General features: G+C 35.1%; 3 protein-coding genes and 1 long non-coding RNA gene across 5 annotated transcripts; 1 reads left to right on the plus strand and 3 right to left on the minus strand.

The window, feature by feature from the left end:
* Positions 1–3,063: 3,063 nt before the first annotated feature.
* Positions 3,064–7,376, minus strand: LOC109128349 (uncharacterized). The gene is made up of 3 exons (XR_015577515.1): positions 7,075–7,376; positions 6,675–6,958; positions 3,064–3,320 (listed from the first exon to the last, which is right to left on the minus strand). It is a non-coding gene; the product is annotated as an uncharacterized LOC109128349 (long non-coding RNA).
* Positions 7,377–7,439: 63 nt separating this feature from the next.
* LOC104736427 (squalene epoxidase 5) lies at positions 7,440–11,347 on the minus strand. The gene is made up of 8 exons (XM_087480372.1): positions 10,789–11,347; positions 10,449–10,560; positions 9,992–10,169; positions 9,190–9,358; positions 8,826–9,044; positions 8,375–8,653; positions 7,970–8,248; positions 7,440–7,843 (listed from the first exon to the last, which is right to left on the minus strand). Exons 1-8 carry the CDS (start codon positions 10,990–10,992, stop codon positions 7,730–7,732), a joined length of 1,554 nt encoding a protein of 517 aa, XP_087336498.1. The 5' UTR covers positions 10,993–11,347; the 3' UTR covers positions 7,440–7,729.
* A 1,765-nt stretch (positions 11,348–13,112) lies between these two features.
* LOC104736428 (squalene epoxidase 5-like) lies at positions 13,113–16,021 on the minus strand. The gene is made up of 8 exons (XM_010456406.3): positions 15,517–16,021; positions 15,212–15,323; positions 14,892–15,072; positions 14,642–14,810; positions 14,303–14,521; positions 13,892–14,170; positions 13,508–13,786; positions 13,113–13,364 (listed from the first exon to the last, which is right to left on the minus strand). Exons 1-8 carry the CDS (start codon positions 15,718–15,720, stop codon positions 13,251–13,253), a joined length of 1,557 nt encoding a protein of 518 aa, XP_010454708.2. The 5' UTR covers positions 15,721–16,021; the 3' UTR covers positions 13,113–13,250.
* A 40-nt stretch (positions 16,022–16,061) lies between these two features.
* LOC109128294 (uncharacterized) lies at positions 16,062–17,380 on the plus strand. Of its 2 annotated transcripts, XM_087480373.1 has the most exons (4): positions 16,062–16,336; positions 16,575–16,780; positions 16,908–17,065; positions 17,155–17,380. In XM_087480373.1, the coding sequence occupies exons 2-4, from the start codon at positions 16,726–16,728 to the stop codon at positions 17,170–17,172; spliced, it is 231 nt and encodes a 76-aa protein (XP_087336499.1). In that variant the 5' UTR covers positions 16,062–16,336; positions 16,575–16,725; the 3' UTR covers positions 17,173–17,380. The 2 variants fall into 2 exon arrangements, with proteins under 2 accessions (XP_087336499.1, XP_019089909.1); XM_019234364.2 differs by lacking the exon at positions 16,062–16,336 and having other exon boundaries at positions 16,342–16,780.
* The last annotated feature ends 15 nt before the right edge of the window (positions 17,381–17,395 follow it).

A 17,395-nucleotide genomic window follows, 5' to 3' on the forward strand; every position in this document is an offset into this window, starting at 1 on the left:
AGAGATGTCTTATGCTCTTAAGGAAATCAAATGGTTTTGTAATTTGTTACAAGAATTAGGCATCGACCAAGCTGCGCCAGCTCACTTATATTGTGATAGTAAGGTTGCTATTTATATTGCCACTAATCCTGCTTTTTAAGAGCTCAGGATCGTGATGATTTTCATGCAATTCGTGATGGAATTATCTCTACACAACATGTTCAGACGACAGAGCAGCTCGCAGACATTTTTACAAAGGCTCGTGGTCGTGATCAGTTTTTCTATCTAATTTCCAAGTTGGGCGCTCAGGATCTTCACACTCCAACACAAGGAGGAGTATTGCAGGATAAGATCGTATATTGTGTTGTCTTTCTTTATGAATGATACAATGATTTATATACCACCAGCTTTTAGGATTTTCAACAATTTTATAGTTTATAATAACCGAGATAAACAAAACCCAATATAAACTGTCGACCATACACTATACCTTACGTTGCTATTTGTGTTTATCTATTTTTATAGAACTAGTAAAAAAATACATCATTAAATAAAAAGTGATCTCAAGTATAAAAATAATTTCTTAAGAAAACATGTATTATTTTGAACAAAAAAAAAAAGAGAGACGTATATTATATGTAAAAATCAAGGGAACACAAATGTAAATAAACAATGAGCTATATACGTAGATGATTTGGAATTACAATAGGGTCTGTCTACTCGATCTAAAACTTAATGCCTCTTCTTCAGTGCATTAAAAATTTAAAGTGACTAATTTTAAAATTTACTCTGGGTTAAATAACCTTTGTTTGAACAATTAAGTAACACTTTTTTTTTTGGTTCATCATAATTTGGAATTACACTTTTTTTCTGGGTTAATCATGTTTCAAAATAGAAAATTAACTCAAGTAACAGTACTAAAGCCGGACATTGTCTCTATCTGCATTACCCTCAGCAATATTTAGAGGCCAATGAAATATGTCATTCATCGTGAAGTGCTGCATCTTAATTTTGTTTGTCTATATATAGATAGATGTATAGCGACGAGACTGAACTCTTTTTGGCTGTTAGTGTTTTCTATGAAAAGATAACATTATTAAACCTCACAACACAAAGTCATCAATTATTAGGACGGCTACAGTGAGATGTTATCGATGTCCATATATTATATATATATATATATATATATATATTTAAATAGATACTTGTAATGAGCAGTTTGTGCTTCAAAGAGGAGGAAAACTTGTAATGAGCAGTTTGTGCTTCTTATAAGATAACATAAGCTAGGGCACTTGGAAGTTTGCGAACCATAGGTAGAGGTAAGTGTCTTGTGGGGAGAGTGCTGCTGTAGAAGATCCGTGGGTTTTCTCTCTGTCAAGTCCCGTTAGTCGTTGTCGCATTAGGAGCTGAATTTCCCAGTGCAGAAGTCTGCAGAATGTATCCTTTTGTTTCGCTCTGTCCAAATGCTGTGTATTAGAGCTTGGAACACCATCTTGCATATTATATTGAGTTTTCTGATGTCCATATATTTTTCTTATGTAATTTATATACAATTATATATACAACTTCTTTGAAACAATTTTTTTATAAATAAGAATTGGAACACTAAATTTAAAGTTTGAAGTTCAAATTGTGTAATAAAGAATTTATAAAACATAACAAAAATAGAAAAATTCTCATAAATACCACTAAAATAAGTTTTTCAAAAACTACTACTTTTGGTTTTTTTTCTTAAAAATACCACTAAAATATATTTTTTTCAAAAATACCACAAAACTGAACTAATTTTTTATATTAAAAACTAATCCATAAATCCTAAACACTAAACCCTACCTCCTAAAAACTAAACCCTAAATTTGTAAATTCAAACCTGAAGAAAAATTCTACCCAATAAAAAATCAATTTTTTGTATGTTATGGTATTCTTGAAAAATAAAACTTTCGTGGTATTTTTAGAAAAAAAAAATCTTAAGTGTGGTATTTTGAAGAATTTCTCCTAAGAATGTGATACTGTGCACAATTAATAAATTGCATTTTATGGGGTTCGAACCCCATACCTCCTGGTGTAGAAGTATTAATGAATTCTAGGCCAACCACTGCGCCAAGGGGGCTTCCACATATTTTAGTCTACTAACATTTGTTTATTATGAAATTTTGATTATATATAGACCCAATTATGTCTTTTAATGTGTTCAAAAGTTAAACTATACTATAACAAATATATGGTGTGAAGTTGTGATTGAATTTATATAAAAATTTATTTGAAAACTCCTAAATTGATATATACTGTCAATTATTTATTTATGAAAATTAAAATTAAAATTTATCACAAACAACATACAAGACGCAAAATCGAAATACTCACGATGATACTAGGGCATTTAAGATTCCATGCTAGAGCTACTTTTGCCCGATTGAAAACCCAATGCCAAAGCATAATGTAAGATTGCAGCAGCTGAGGCTATCATGTATCGTTAATAATGTTGGAGGCGAGAAAGTTATTATTCTATTCATCTTTATAAAGATATATATACAATTCTAGAAGAGAATATTCTAGAATTGATGATTAAGATACAATAAAATAAAGTAATATTCTTTAATACTCTCCCTCAAATTGGCGCATGAAGGTCCCTAATACTCAATTGGCAGAGTTCCAAGAGACTTGGTAAAAATGTCAACAACCTAATTCGTAGTATGAATCTTGAAAGTTGTAATAAGCCCTGCCTTGAATGTATCTCGAACAAAGTGACAATCCGCTTCGATGTGTTTAGTACGCTCATGAAAAACAGGGTTAGCAGCAATATGAAGTGCTGCTTGATTATCACAGAAAAGCGGTATATGATCAGAATGTTGAATACAAGTAAGAGAGAAGTTTGTGTTCCCATTTTAATTCACAAGTTGCATGACGCATCGCCCGGTACTCAACTTCAGCATAGGGGAGTGAGAATGTCCTTTTCTTCTTTGTTTTCCATGCAATGGGGGAACCTCTGAAACAACCCGACCCGTTTTTTTATATACATAATAGTTAGTGATATACTTACTAACATCCTAACCTCAATCAATACAACTAGCGGATAACAACCAATAACATAACCAATCTCAATAAATAAATGAATTAAATAACAAATTAACCAATAACAATCCAACAATACCAATAGCATAAAAAATAACAATCCAACAATACCAATAGCATAAAAAAATCATAGAACCATCAACCTAGCATTCGTTCTAGACAACAATATTCCTTTCTGGCATCCTAACAAAAGCATAGAACTAATAACTGGACCGCTAGAACATCCTCCTCTTCATCGCCTTGATTCCACGATCACACTTTGCCTTTACCTGCACCGCAAATAACAATTGAGATGAATAAGTATTATCAAAAATACTCAATAAGGCAATCCTCCCATCTACTGGGTTAGACATACAAGCAATAAGATCTCTACATGCATCAAAGAACAATCATAAATCAAACCAGGAAAAGGAAATGCATTCAGCCGCCTACTGAAGGGTGGTGTCGGTCCCGAAAACCCTAATTGGTGTCGACCGACACCTCCCACTACAAGAAAACATGGAATTGCCGACTGCAAGTTGCGACCTAAAACACAGTCGCCTAATAGATGCTAATTCGAGACTAATGCATAATGTTGCAGTGTACTCGCCAAATTGCGACTAGTTTGGAGACCAATTTGACAGTCGCCAAACATTGCGACTAAACAGCTACTCTTTAGCGACTGTTTTATTTAATTTGGACTTTAAACCAAATTTGGACCTTAACAAAACGGCTCAGACCCAAATCGTTTCTCTTCTTCCCCGAGAAAACCCTAATCCCTCAAATCTCTTCTCAATCGTTTCTCTTCTTCTTTCGTTTATTCCTCAAAACCCTAATCCCTCACATCCCCAACTCAATCGAGAAACGCCATAGTCCCTCCTTTTATCTCTCAATTGCTCTCAATCTTACTACTTCCTCCATACCCAGATCCAAAACCCTATTCCTCATCATTCCCCTCGTCGCCTTCTCTCTACTACGCCTTCAAGCTATAACGCTGCCATTTCTATTGTCGTTGATGTCTCCTTTTATCTCACACGATTCCAGTTTCGGGTTACTAACAGAGATGGGCTTGTGATTCTTTCTAAAATTGCAAAGAGATCAGGTTAAAGTTTCAAACTTTCTTCTAGCTTCACTTTACATATTTCATGTTCAACTATCTCAAGATGTCTCTAAGTTTAGGTTTGGTTCTCGGCTGAGCTCAAAGTGTTTCTTGCTAGATGTCTTTTTTAAAGCTAATGAAGTTTTCCAAAGGATTTATTTATAGTTGGCTAGATGACTCTGATTTTCTTTATTCACCTATTGTTTCTTGTGCTTCTCTCTACGCTGCTAGATTTGTTTGGTTTGGCCAGAATCTCAAGTTTTGAATTAAGACTTGAGCGTTGGTCTGCAAAGAAGGGAAGCAAGAGAATCATCATTGTTTTGTCGTTCCCTAATTTCTATTTCAGAATTAATAAAATCTGCTTGAAATTGGAGAACTATAACAGAAGAATTTTTACTTCTTGGTTTGCAGGTGTAGTCGACAGCAGGTTAGTCCATATATCCAATACCGTTGATATCTTGCAGGCGTTCCATAGATCATGAGGAAGAAGAAAAATTGTCAAGGACTGGTTAGTTATTCATCTTTACACATAAATGAACAAATGTTCTAGAGATTGAAAAAGTAAAGAACCTTTGATTCATGTTTTAACCTCCGATGTTTGCAGGAACGAAGGTAAATTGTTGTAAGAAGTGCAAGTGGCTATCTCGGTTCAAGAAGTTTGTCTATGTTCTCGATGAACACTTGCAGGACATGCTCGAAAATGAGTTTCAATAACTCTTGTGTTTTTCTGTTATGGACTATTCAACATGACTTGAACTATTCCATAACTCTTGTGTTTTTCTAGTGCTAACAAAACTCATATTTCTTGTAGTGGTGGGTCTCATGTTATATCATTGTTTGCAGTAAAGTTCAGCATCAAGTCCCTTAGGATTCTGGAGCTTGTTATTGAAGTTCCAGAGACAGCAACTGTAGGCTTACTGAAGGTGTGTGATTAATTTGTCTTTTCCTGTCCGTCTCTTTAGATGTTTCGGTTCTGCTGTGTGCAGTGATCTATGTTATTTCATAACATTAGTCATGATACTTAATACTTTTGGTTTTAGAGGACGGTGAAAGAGGTTGTTACTGCTTTACTCGGTGGTGGAATACGTATTGGGGTGTTAGTCCAAGGGAAGAAGGTTAGAGATGACAGCAGCTGTATTTCTTTGCTCTGAAACTCTTGTTGTTTCTATGCCAACTGATCCACTTCCTGTACCTCTTTGCTCTGAAACTCATAAAAACTTTTGTATTGTTTGGATGTTTTCTGGAACTGATTATGTTGGATGTATGTTGATACTTATGTCTTTGTTTAATTTCATGTTTGTTATGTTTTAGTTATAGTTTTCATAATCAGTTTTGGTATTATAAAATCAAATAATTCATTTTTACCAGAACTTTTTTTTAAAACATGATTATTAAACAGTCGTAAAACAGTCACCAAAACGTATACAAAACAGTAACCAAAATAGTCGCAAATGAGTAACCAGATCGATCGCCAAAGCGTTGCAATTCAGCCGCTAAATTTAGCGACTGTTTGGCGAGGGAAGAACGACCACAATTATCAGTCTCCAATTAGTAGCTTCGTTTCGACTGTTTAGCTACGCACTGTTTACCGACTACGCATGTCAGTCGCCAATCAGTCGTTACTAAGTAGTTTGCGACTGTATAGTAACTGTTTTTATAGTCGGCGATTCCATGTTTTCTTGTAGTGTCCACATGGTGTCGACCGACACTCATCAAAGCCCTCGCGCCGTCACGCCTTGGTGTCGAACGACACCGATCCTACAACATCGTTCTCCTTGCAGTTGAAGGTATAATCTTTGCTTTCCACTGCCTCTAACGTGGGCAAGACTCTCTCAAAGGCTAACACAAGCCATATGAACCACAAATCACACAAAACAAGCCAGAGAAACAATCAAACAAGTCACAAAATCACAAAAAAACACCAATACTAGAGATCTCAGCTTAGATCAGCCATAGGTCATGCACTCACATTTGCAAAACAGAGAGATTGACACCACAAACGTCCAGAAAAGTCACGTTCCTAGCCTTAGATCCCCAACCACAAGCAAATATCTCTCAAGAACAGGCACAAACTCCACAAAAAAAATCACAGAAACCTCTCAGAAACTTTTCTCTCTTTTGGACAAGGTAAAAGTGACTAAACTTGACCAAATGCGTCGAAATAACCTTTTATACTCAACCCCTAGGGTTTCCAGAACCCAAAACGCAACAAAAAGTGTGTTTAACATAAGTTGGTCTGCTCTAGAAATGTTGGTGTCGATCGACACCTACTCTAAAATACCAAAAATGGAATAAGGATGTTACAACCTTCAAGAAGAATAAAATAACCCGACAAAGATCACCGTGTAATAGGACAAGACTGATAGTCAGAATTGCAGTAAGCAGAAAGTGTTTGGTCTCTATTGGCACTCAACCAAAGCCCCTGTCCAGGACAACCTTTAGGATAGCGAACCACCCGAAGTGCAGCCTCCCAATGTTTAACTTGCGGTTTCTTTAGAAATTGCGCAAGAATATGGATAACATAAGAAAGGTCAGGGCGAGTTACCGTAAGGTATATTAAACGCTTGAAAATACGACGATATTGTCCTGGGTCAGCATAGGGACCGTCTCCATCAATTTGTAACTTGTGATTCTGTTCCATGGGAGTGTCAAACGGCCAAGAGACTAACAGCGCACATTCATCAACAATATCCAAAGTATACTTCCGTTGAGACAAGTCGATACCTTGTGAAGAATAAGCTACCTCAATACCCAGAAGATATTTTAAATGACTCAAATCTTTCATCTTAACGCATTCACTCAGATACTCCTTAAACCGATAAATAGCACCTGAAATTTTTCCACCAATCAACAAATCATCCACATATATGAGAACATACAACCACATAACACCCTGTTCTAAGTAGAACAATGAATAATCACCATATGTCTGAACAAAGCCATACCCGAGTAAGGCAGTGGTTAACTTGGCAAACCAACAACATGGTGCCTGACGTCAGCCATATAAAGACTTTCGAAGCCGACAAACCTTATTTAGACCAGAAGCCCAAAAACCCGAAGGTATTGTCATATAGACCTCCTCCTCTAAGTCACCATGAAGAAAAGCATCATGCACATTCATTTGGTGCACCTCTCAATTCTTTGCAGCCACCACTTCTAGAAATATTCAAATCATAGTCATTTTTGCAACCGGATCAAACGTTTCTTCTTAATCTTTCCCTACAATCTGTCTATCTCCTCGAACATCCTATATTACACAAACATCCAACACGAAATTTAAATTCCTCTTATTTTGCGTAGATTTCTCCTGTTTTTAGGTACCAATTGTGTTTTTGGCTGATGTCAAATAGAAAAAAATGAACAACTGTTTTACAGAGGATGTTTATTTAAGCAACATGTTGAGCTTTTGGATATTTCTAAACTACATGTATTTTTTATCCAAAAAAAAAACATGTATTTTCAAACACCCGGAAGACATTCATATACTAATAATTTGTAAGCACTGCAATAAAATTTCAACAAATTAACAATCACAAACGTGCTCCATATATGGTATATATATATACTGCGGATTGTGGTTTAGACTTTAGAGCATCAGATTTAAAGAGCAGTGGTTGCCATATAGCTTCTGCGATATGCGGCTGCGTTTGCTGGAAATAAGATTGGGCTAACTCCCTCAGCCTTGAGATGAGGAACCAACATTTTCAAAGACAACTAATGTTTCACATAAAACATACAATTAAAAAAAGAGCAATGTCAAATTATAATTAGTAAACCACAAAAAGCGTTTAGAAATTCTATTGAAATAATTTTATACGTATAATAGATATAATGACTTACACCAAAAAGCCTGAGGCTATGCCAAATTCGAAGGGGATAAGGAAATGGAGAGAGAAGATGGCCAATGGAATGTAGAGTGATAGCGCAAAGATGATAGATGAGAGATAGCGGACGAGGGTTCATGCCGCCAAGTAGAGCCATCATGCCGGACGTGCGAAAACCGCCACTACAGAGGTAATCATAACAACCCTGTCTCATTGCCTCTTTTGCTACGTCCGTTGATGCAATAAGCGATTGAGAAAATGCATTTCCTAATATGTTCACCGTCGCTGACATTGGCTTCACCATACAAAAACATGTTTTTAAAAAAAAAATTTAAAGCTAGTTGTTAACTTGTTAAGAAAATAAAAATAGAACGTTCACATTTAGCCTTCGATGATTAATTAGTATGTGACGTAGGCTCACCTTGCGAATACTAGAAAAGGACTTAATGACTTCTGAGACTTTGGTTACATCACCAAGGTTGCTTAGTGGCTGGAGAAGACCACGTAGAATGAGAATATCAGACAATAAAACCATCATTCCAGCCGCGACTGATGGATGACGCATGTTAAATGCATCTCCCAACACAATCACTCCTTTTTTCTTGCTTAAAGTAGCTGACATGCACTTCGCTGGAACCACTTTTATATGTTCTCCCTCATCTAAACCTTTCAGAAATATTTTGCGAAGTTTTGGAGGTACCTTTAAAAATATAGTAGATAGGGGTGTTACAAATATATTGTGCATATATACAGCTATGGACCATTTATAAATGTTAGAATATTTATATGTATGACTTATTTGTGTACCAGTAAGACCAACTTAATTACTAGTATATGTTTAGTTCCTTTTTTTATTAAACACTAATGCGTACCTGAGGAGCAAGATTGTTCTTTGCAAAGGTAGCCATTTCACCTTTTGCAATAGAAGGAAAATTATCGGGGAATAGCTCGAAACCACAACGGACATCAGTGCTGCTTATTTGGTACAACATGGTAGAGGAGGGTTTAGACATTATCAAGTGAAGGTTTTCGGGATCATCAAGCCGGCAATTCTTTGAGATGTAACCAACTTGGTAAGACAGAACCGCCGCCTATATGAAGTTATTACACATTGAGACTTGTTAACTAACTTAACTAAATCAACCTGAGTAACATCAGTTAAACCTCATTACCATTTATACTTAAAGACTGAAGGTGTTTCAGTTTTGATGAGCATATATAGTTATATATACTCACATTGTTATCGTTAAGAGACCGACGAAGGTTTGAATAGCAACCGTCGCATACGACAGTGAGAGGTGCCAAGGCTGTTGTTTCTTCGCCTGCTTTATTCTTGTATGCAACTCCTTTAATCACTCCTTTTTCTTCTATTAAAGACCTCACCGTTCCTTCTTCCAGCCTCACACTGCCAATTATAAACAAAATCATTCCTATTGTCAGGTTTAGTAGTATAGTTCCCGCTGTTTTAATTTCATCAGGAGTTTATTGGACGTTAATTGGAGGATCTACCATTAGCATTAATATATGAAATTCGTTTCGTGTTATCGTTTTCTATTTTTTGTTAATATATAATAAGAGTGATGTTGATATATTTTTAATATATTTAGTTTTCCATATTTATTTATTGATAATTAAAAATCAGTATAAATATATCAATCATTTCATTTGTCTAACCCACCTTGACATAAAAACGTTAATTAGGTATAATGTTATTTCCCCATTATAAAAAGGCTTGGCATAAAAACGCTTATAACTCAGTTCGATTCTTATAAGATCTGTAATCAAAAAAAGTTCATTAGTCTCAAATTAATTAGCTATGAATTAGAAGGTTATATCTTGTGTATGGTAGATTAGATCACTTCCACAAACAAACTTATTTCAATCTGATTCTAATACTATATATATATCAGAGTCCTGATTTTCCGTGGAATACTACGGTTCATGTTTCTTATATATTCTATAAATTATCTCAACATTTTTTCATGTAAGACTTTTAACATATATATAATTTGGTGAACAGGGAGATACGGATACGTACTTAGGAAGAGAAGAAGCCTTTTGCCGCAGTCTTTGGACGAATCGACCATTGTGAAACGATCGAGCAGAAGGATCATAAGGAAAATTGTTGTCCACCGGAAAAGATGCGATTGCTTCTTTTCCATCCTTATAAACTGCCAGGCCCGTGGCTTTTTGGGCATCAATACCATCTAGACAATCTATATATAAACACACAAGTTTGGTCATGAAACTAAAATACAAAATGTCTTTTAGATTCATATTCTTTTATAAACGATAATATAGACCACTTTATGGAAATCCAGTAGTTAATGAATTCTCCATAGTACGAGTTACTACAATTAAAATCATGGACACCTTAAATAACAATAATATATGGTTTCTCAAAAGTTTCGAAGATTAGTATGAATTTGGTTTTAGATTCTCTATTAAAAAAAATCAAAAAAGAAAGAAATATGTAATGTAAAATAAAGACAGACCTTGAAGCCCAAGCTTAGAAAGCATGAGACGTCCACCAGGCTGCATAAACTCACCCATCATTCTCTCAGGTTCTCTCATGTCTCTCTCTATCACATGTACCCGACGCCCATCCTTTATGTAATGGAAAATTAGCATAAGATTGTATTATGCAAATCAAATAAAAATATTGCAACTTAATTCTATATTATGCAAAAATAAAAGCAATCTTTTATAGTGTGTATAGTTCTAAATTTTTATCCTATCATTCCTGCGCAAACAGTAGTATATGAAAATAGCTAATAAAAGTGCGATGTAAATGTATTACTTGGTCGCAAAACTCGAACGCCACTTTAGAGATACCTTAGCAAGAGCATATGCGAGAGCCGAGCCTCCGACGCCAGCCCCGACGATAATGACGTCGGCAGCACCGTCTCTTCTCTCCTCTGCTGCCGCATCAGCCAACTCCTTCACCTTCTTCTTCATGTTGGTAACGTAGAACACCGTCCACGTCAGAGCGAAGGCGAGTAGCGTCCATAAACAGACGTGCGTAAAAACCGTATCCATATCTGTGAGCTAGTTCTCAATATGGTTTAGAGATATGTCAGTTTGGACGTGGCATCACACACATTATCAAATCTTCTTTTGAAAGCAATAAATTTAACTTTTCTGTTGTCCACATAACTCTCTTAATTATTTCTGAGCTGTGTCGACGTTGACATGAACCAACGATATTTATATTTCAGATACAAACATAAGGCACTGACCACTCTAGTTAATGATTTTGTACAGTATATAGAGTAAGCGAATTGAAGGAACCACCTAAACTATTGACATCTTTTCAAACTGTATTGAATGATGAATTAAAAGAGTAACGCTATATGTGGCAATAAATGTTTTTGTTAATAGATGGTCGGTCCACAACGGAGGCAAAGAAAGCAATCGTTTAAAAAGATCTCGTTTATACAACACGCCAAAATTTTCTTTAGCTTCTACCCTTAACCATTAGAAAAACAAAATAAAAATAAATAAAAAGAACAAAGTGAAACGGAATAAATAATTTTTGAAGAATAAAAAGAAAATATGCAAAGAAGAAACAAAATAATAAATTGTGACAAAAAATAACAATATCTTTGAAAATATATTAGAAATTAAATCAATCAATCAATAAAAATATTAATACTACTTTAAATGTATATAAAATAATTTTACATTTGATTTTAAAATAAAACTTATGTATTAATTTTTATACATGTCATGTTAAATATTGATAGGTTAATACTATTAACCTACAATAAAATTTTAAGAGTAAAATATTCTTTAGTTTTTATTTACGATATAAAAATTTCTTAAATTTATTTTACTATTCATACAATTTTCAAATAAAGCCATCAGACTAGTTTAACATGAGATTTGTATCAAAATATTTCTCTGCTAATATACTGTGAAAATATGAATATTATTGTATTATAAGATTGAAATATTATTAACAAACATAATTTTTATTTATTTTAAAATAAAAACGAATTTTAATATTTATTCTTTTTTTTTGTTCCATTTGTTCTCTTCAATTCTAGGAAGAAACATTTTTGTACTATATTTTCTTATTTTATGAGGAATGATGTAAAAATGATAACAAATTTGAAGAACGAAAAGAGTTATCATGTTCTTCCTCATTCTTTATCTTTTATAGGCATCCAGAAAAATGTGGAAACATTGGACCGGCCTTCAGTATTTGAGTGAAATGGTATCTTATATATACAATTTTTGATTAAAAAGTTATTAAGTCATTGACCTGATTAACATATATAAGATGAATTTTTTGCGAAAAAAAAAATACACCATGTTCAGACCAATTCGACCGGGAAATCTTTAAGATAATCCACTTTGAAATTCTGAGTTGTGTTTAATTGTTTATCAAATATATTATAAAAATTAGCATAGTAGTGTTGTTTGATTTTCGAGTTGTGATTAAACATAGTATTCCCAACTATATTAATGAGAGAAATCACAAAATATTCCACCAATCCCAGAAACAAAAAAATAATTCCACTATATTTAGTCATTTCTATAATTAGACATGCATGGTTTCTTTGGGTTTATATGAATTTACAAAAATAAAGCATTTAAAAGAACGAGCAGGTTTGATACTCCTTTTCTTTTGAGAAAGTTGAATATATAAACAAAAATGAGGAGTGGAAACTAATTAGTTTGCAAAGACTCATCATTTGAATAGATTTTTCTCATAATTAAAATGGATTGGAGCTCTTCATGCTTTTAAATCAACTATCAGTTGGTACAATTGAGGGGCTGGGGAGTTAATCAAACTTTGTATCATAATTCTTTTGTGAAAAACCCGAATAATGAGTCTGTATAATTCTTTTGTGATAAGACCCGAATAATGAGTCTGTATAATAGTACACTGTTTGGCTGAACATATGTGCACAGTTACAATTATTTCAGCCAACACCGATTGAAAACACACACAGTAGAGAGATTATGTAGCTAGTCTTTCATGTCATATATAGTAGTAACACAATAATGGTGGAAGAGAGATAATATGCATTAAATATTTATGTCGAATTCTCAGCTTACTTTAGTTATATATGGACATGAAAATTAGAAATTGACTAAATTAAAGATTTTGGGTATGAAAACCAAAGCCACCGTTTGTACACAAAACAAAATGAAAACTCGTTTTATTATTAAAATTTAATTATTTATTAGATATTTTCCATTTTACATATTAAATAATTGTACGCATTGACACTGCAGTACAATAATGCGTACCATTTTCACAATCTAAAAGATTGGTGCATCAATGTTTAGAGGGCAGTTGCGGCCATATATCTTTTGCGATACGCGGCTGCATTTGCTGGAAACAACATTTGGCTAACTCCTTCGGCCTTGAGATGGGGAACCAACATTTTCATAGCCAACTAGTAATTCACATAAAACATACATAAACAAATTTTTTTTTATCAATTTCAAATAGTCATGGTATACCAAAAAAAAGTGTCATGAAAAAAAAAAATCTATAGAAATAATTTGTTGAAGAATGACGAAAGATACAATGACTTACACCAAAAAGCCTGAGGCTATGCCAAATGCGAAGGGGAGAGGGAAATGGAGATAGGAGATTGGAAATGGAGGATAGAGTGATAGCACAAAGATGATAGATGAGAGATAGTGGACGAGGGTTCATGCCGCCGAGCAGAGCCATCATCCCTGACGTGCGAGACCCACCACTAGACAGGTAATCATAGCAACCTTGTCTCATTGCCTCTTTTGCTTCGTCCGTCGATGCAATTAGCACATGAGAAAACGCACTTCCTAGTGTGTTAACCGTCGCTGACATTGGCTTCACCACAAAATAGTATCACGTATTATTTCCAAATAAATTTTGGATGTAAATCGGTTTTGATCAAATGTTTATGTTTTAGATGCGTATGTGACATATGCTCACCTTGCGTATATCATAAAAGGACTTGATAACTTGTGAGACTTTCTTTGCATCCCCGAGATTGCTTAATGGCTGGAGAAGACCTCTTAGAATGAGAATGTCAGACAGTAAAACCATCATTCCAGATGCGATCGCTGGATGACGCATGTTGAATGCATCTCCCAGTACAATCACTCCTTTCTTCTTGCTTAAAGTAGCTGACATGCGCTTTGCTTTTATCACTTTTATGTGTGCTCCCTCATCGATGCCTTTCAAATATATTTTGCGGAGTTTTGGTGGTATCTACATTTATTAGTGTAAAGAGATGTAAACGTAACTCTTGCAAATGTTAGAATGTGTCTATGTATGAATATGAAGTAACACCAACTTAGTTATATATTTATATGTTCAAAGAATAATCATCCGAATGTTTACCTGAGGAACAATAGTGTTCTTTATGAAAGTTTCCATTTCACCATTTGCAATAGAAGGAAAATTGTGGGGGAAAATCTCAAACCCACAACGAACCTCAGTGCTGCTTATTTGATACAACATGGCGAACGAGGGTTTAGACAATACCAAGTGTAAGTTTTTGGGTTCCTCAAGCTGACAGTTCTTTGAGATGTAACCAACTAGGCACGATAAAACTTCCGCCTATACCATGTTGTAGCATATTGATATATATTAACTAATCAGTATACCATAGGTGAGTAACATTTCAAAGATTTGACTATTTGAGTAATGAAATGTTTGAAAGTCTTTTCGTTTACTTACATTGTTGTCGTTAAGAGACCGACGAAGGTTTGAGTAGCAACCGTCGCATACTACAGTGAGAGGTGCAAAGGCTGTTGTTTCTTCTCCTACTTTATTCTTGTATGTCACTCCTTTGATCACTCCTTTTTCTTCTATCAAAGATTTCACCGTTCCTTCTTCCAGCCTCACACTGCCAAACAAATTCATTGCTACTGCCAAGTTTAGTAGTATATATATTGAGTAGAAATTTAGTGAACAGAGAGATACGTACTTGGGATGAGAAGAAGCCTTTTGGCGCAGTTTTCCGACGAATCGGCCATTGTGAAAAGATCGAGCAGAAGGTTCATAAGCAAAGTTGTTGTTTTCCACCGGAAAAGGTGCTACAGCTTCTTTTCCATCCTTATAAACTGTCATGCCCGTAGCAATCTGTGCATCTATTCCCTCCAAACAATCTATACATATGTAACCCCACAAATTTTATCATGAAACTCAAGACACAATATAAGTTTCTTGATTTAGTAACATGTATAAAGAGAGACATACTTCTTTAAGAAAAAAAAAACGAAAGAAAAGAAAGAAACAGAGACAGACCTTGAAGGCCAAGCTTAGAAAGCATGAGACGTCCACCTGGCTGCATAAACTCACCCATCATTCTCTCAGGTTCTCTCATGTCCCTCTCTATCACATGTACTCGACGTCCGTCCTATATATATATTATCAAAATTTAGTTAGCATAGCGTTGTTGTTCGTACCTCCCAACCAAAAATATTGCAATAGAAATATATGATGCAAAACAATAACAATCATATACCGAGTTTAAATAGTTTTTATCTTATCCATTCATGCACAAGAACCATACAAAACAAAAAACAACAATCAGATGTTGTGTTAAATACCTTAGCAAGAGCATATGCGAGAGCCGAGCCGCCGACACCAGCCCCGACGATGATGACGTCCGTAGCACCGTCTTTACGCTCCTCCAGCACCGCATCTGCAGGCTTCGTGGCCTTCTTGGTCCTGTTTGTGACGTAGAAGACCGTCCATGTCAACACGAAGGTGAGTAGCGTCCATAAACAAACGTGCGTAAAAGCCATATCCATATCTAGTAGTTCTCGATAAGGTTTATGAGATAGTTGAGTAAAGATGAGTGAAAATATATATAACCATTACGGTTTCCATGATTTTGTGAAGAGGTAATTCATTTTTTGGCTGTTTTCTATGAACAAAGTCAAATAATTGCGCAACTAAATCCTCACCGCATAACGAATTCAATTATTGATTTGCTTTTTATGAACACGACAATATAATATCTCATCGGTGTCACAGACTCAAACTATATGATATCTAGTTAGGGAAATTGGCAAAACTATCCAAGAAAAAAACAAAAATTAATATACTTGTTATATTGCCTATATAAACTATACTATATACTATATTACCTCTACTGCTCTCATCACAATCACTCTCACCTTATACCACCACCACTCTCACTGGACCACCGCCACCTTCGCCAGTCGCCGGACCACCACCACCGGTCGTCGGTTGCCGGACCACCACCGCCAATCGTCGGTCGACGGACCGTCACCTCCAATGGCCGATATCCAGACCTTCACTGTCAGTCGCCGGGCCGCCGCCACCGGTCGCCGGGCCGCTGCCACCTATCACCGGACCACTTCCACCCTCTACAATTACCTTTACTACCAAAACACTAAAATAGTAATTTTACTTACCTCTTATTCTCTTTTCCTAATTTTTTCAAATTATATGCTATTTACTTAATTTTATTTGTGATTTTGGTTATTGGGCAAATTGACCCATCTAGTTATCTAGACTATACTACTCTACACATGGCTTTATCCTCTTGACGTTTTCTTTCTAAAATTCACTTTTTCTTCTATCTATATAAAGTTGATTAAAAACCCTTAACCGAGTTCGGGCGAGTTGTAAACTACAGAAAGCCCATTGAACGAACATTATGCAGCCCATTAGCCCATTAAAGTTCAGGATAAAGATAAGAGCTTCGTTCATCTCTCTATGGACATAAAAAAATCAGAGGGAAGAAGAAAGAGAAAGCAATCACTACGATTTCAAGAATCAAGAAGCTGATGATGAAGAGAATCCCTCGTATCAAATTTCCTCAGAGACACTCTATTTCATCTGGTTTACATTTTTCTCTCACTTATTAGTCTTTTTTGTTTCTTTGGTTCTTCTTGGCTTCTTGCTTTATTAAAGATCATCACTTAGTAGCTTTGTTATTGTTCTTGACGTCTCCTTTTTATTTTTTCAGGTTCTGGACCTGCTCCGGGATCTGTTACCGGCGTCAAGAAAAATGTGACGGCGAGTTCAGATGTTCCGGCGGCTCCGAAGAACACTGCTGATGGAGGAAAAGCATCTCTGCAGCCAAAACGTACACCTGTCTCCGACAAAGAAATCGAATCTATAATGGTGAGTTTATATTATAGTTTTTGTTTAATAAGTTTAGTAGCTCAGTTCTGAATTTTTTTTTTTTTGTTCTACTTGTGAAAATGTTGCAGTTGGGTGGTTGCATCTGATATTCCTATGTTTGAAAACTTGATCGATCGACCAGTTTGGGGTTCTTGTTGTCTTGTCGGCTGGTGAAGTTTTTATTATGCTGTTGTTTTTTAATTGTAAAGAAATAACTAATAATGTAGAGGAGATGATGATTTTGTAAGAGTGATACTCTTTTCTTTCTCGTTATTATTCTTTAAATTAAAAAAATGCCTCTTTCGAGTTTCTACATTATTATCTTCACAA

This window comes from Camelina sativa, chromosome 13 (genome assembly GCF_030686135.1).
Source record: "Camelina sativa cultivar CO46 ecotype springtype chromosome 13, ASM3068613v1".
NCBI lineage: Eukaryota > Viridiplantae > Streptophyta > Magnoliopsida > Brassicales > Brassicaceae > Camelina > Camelina sativa.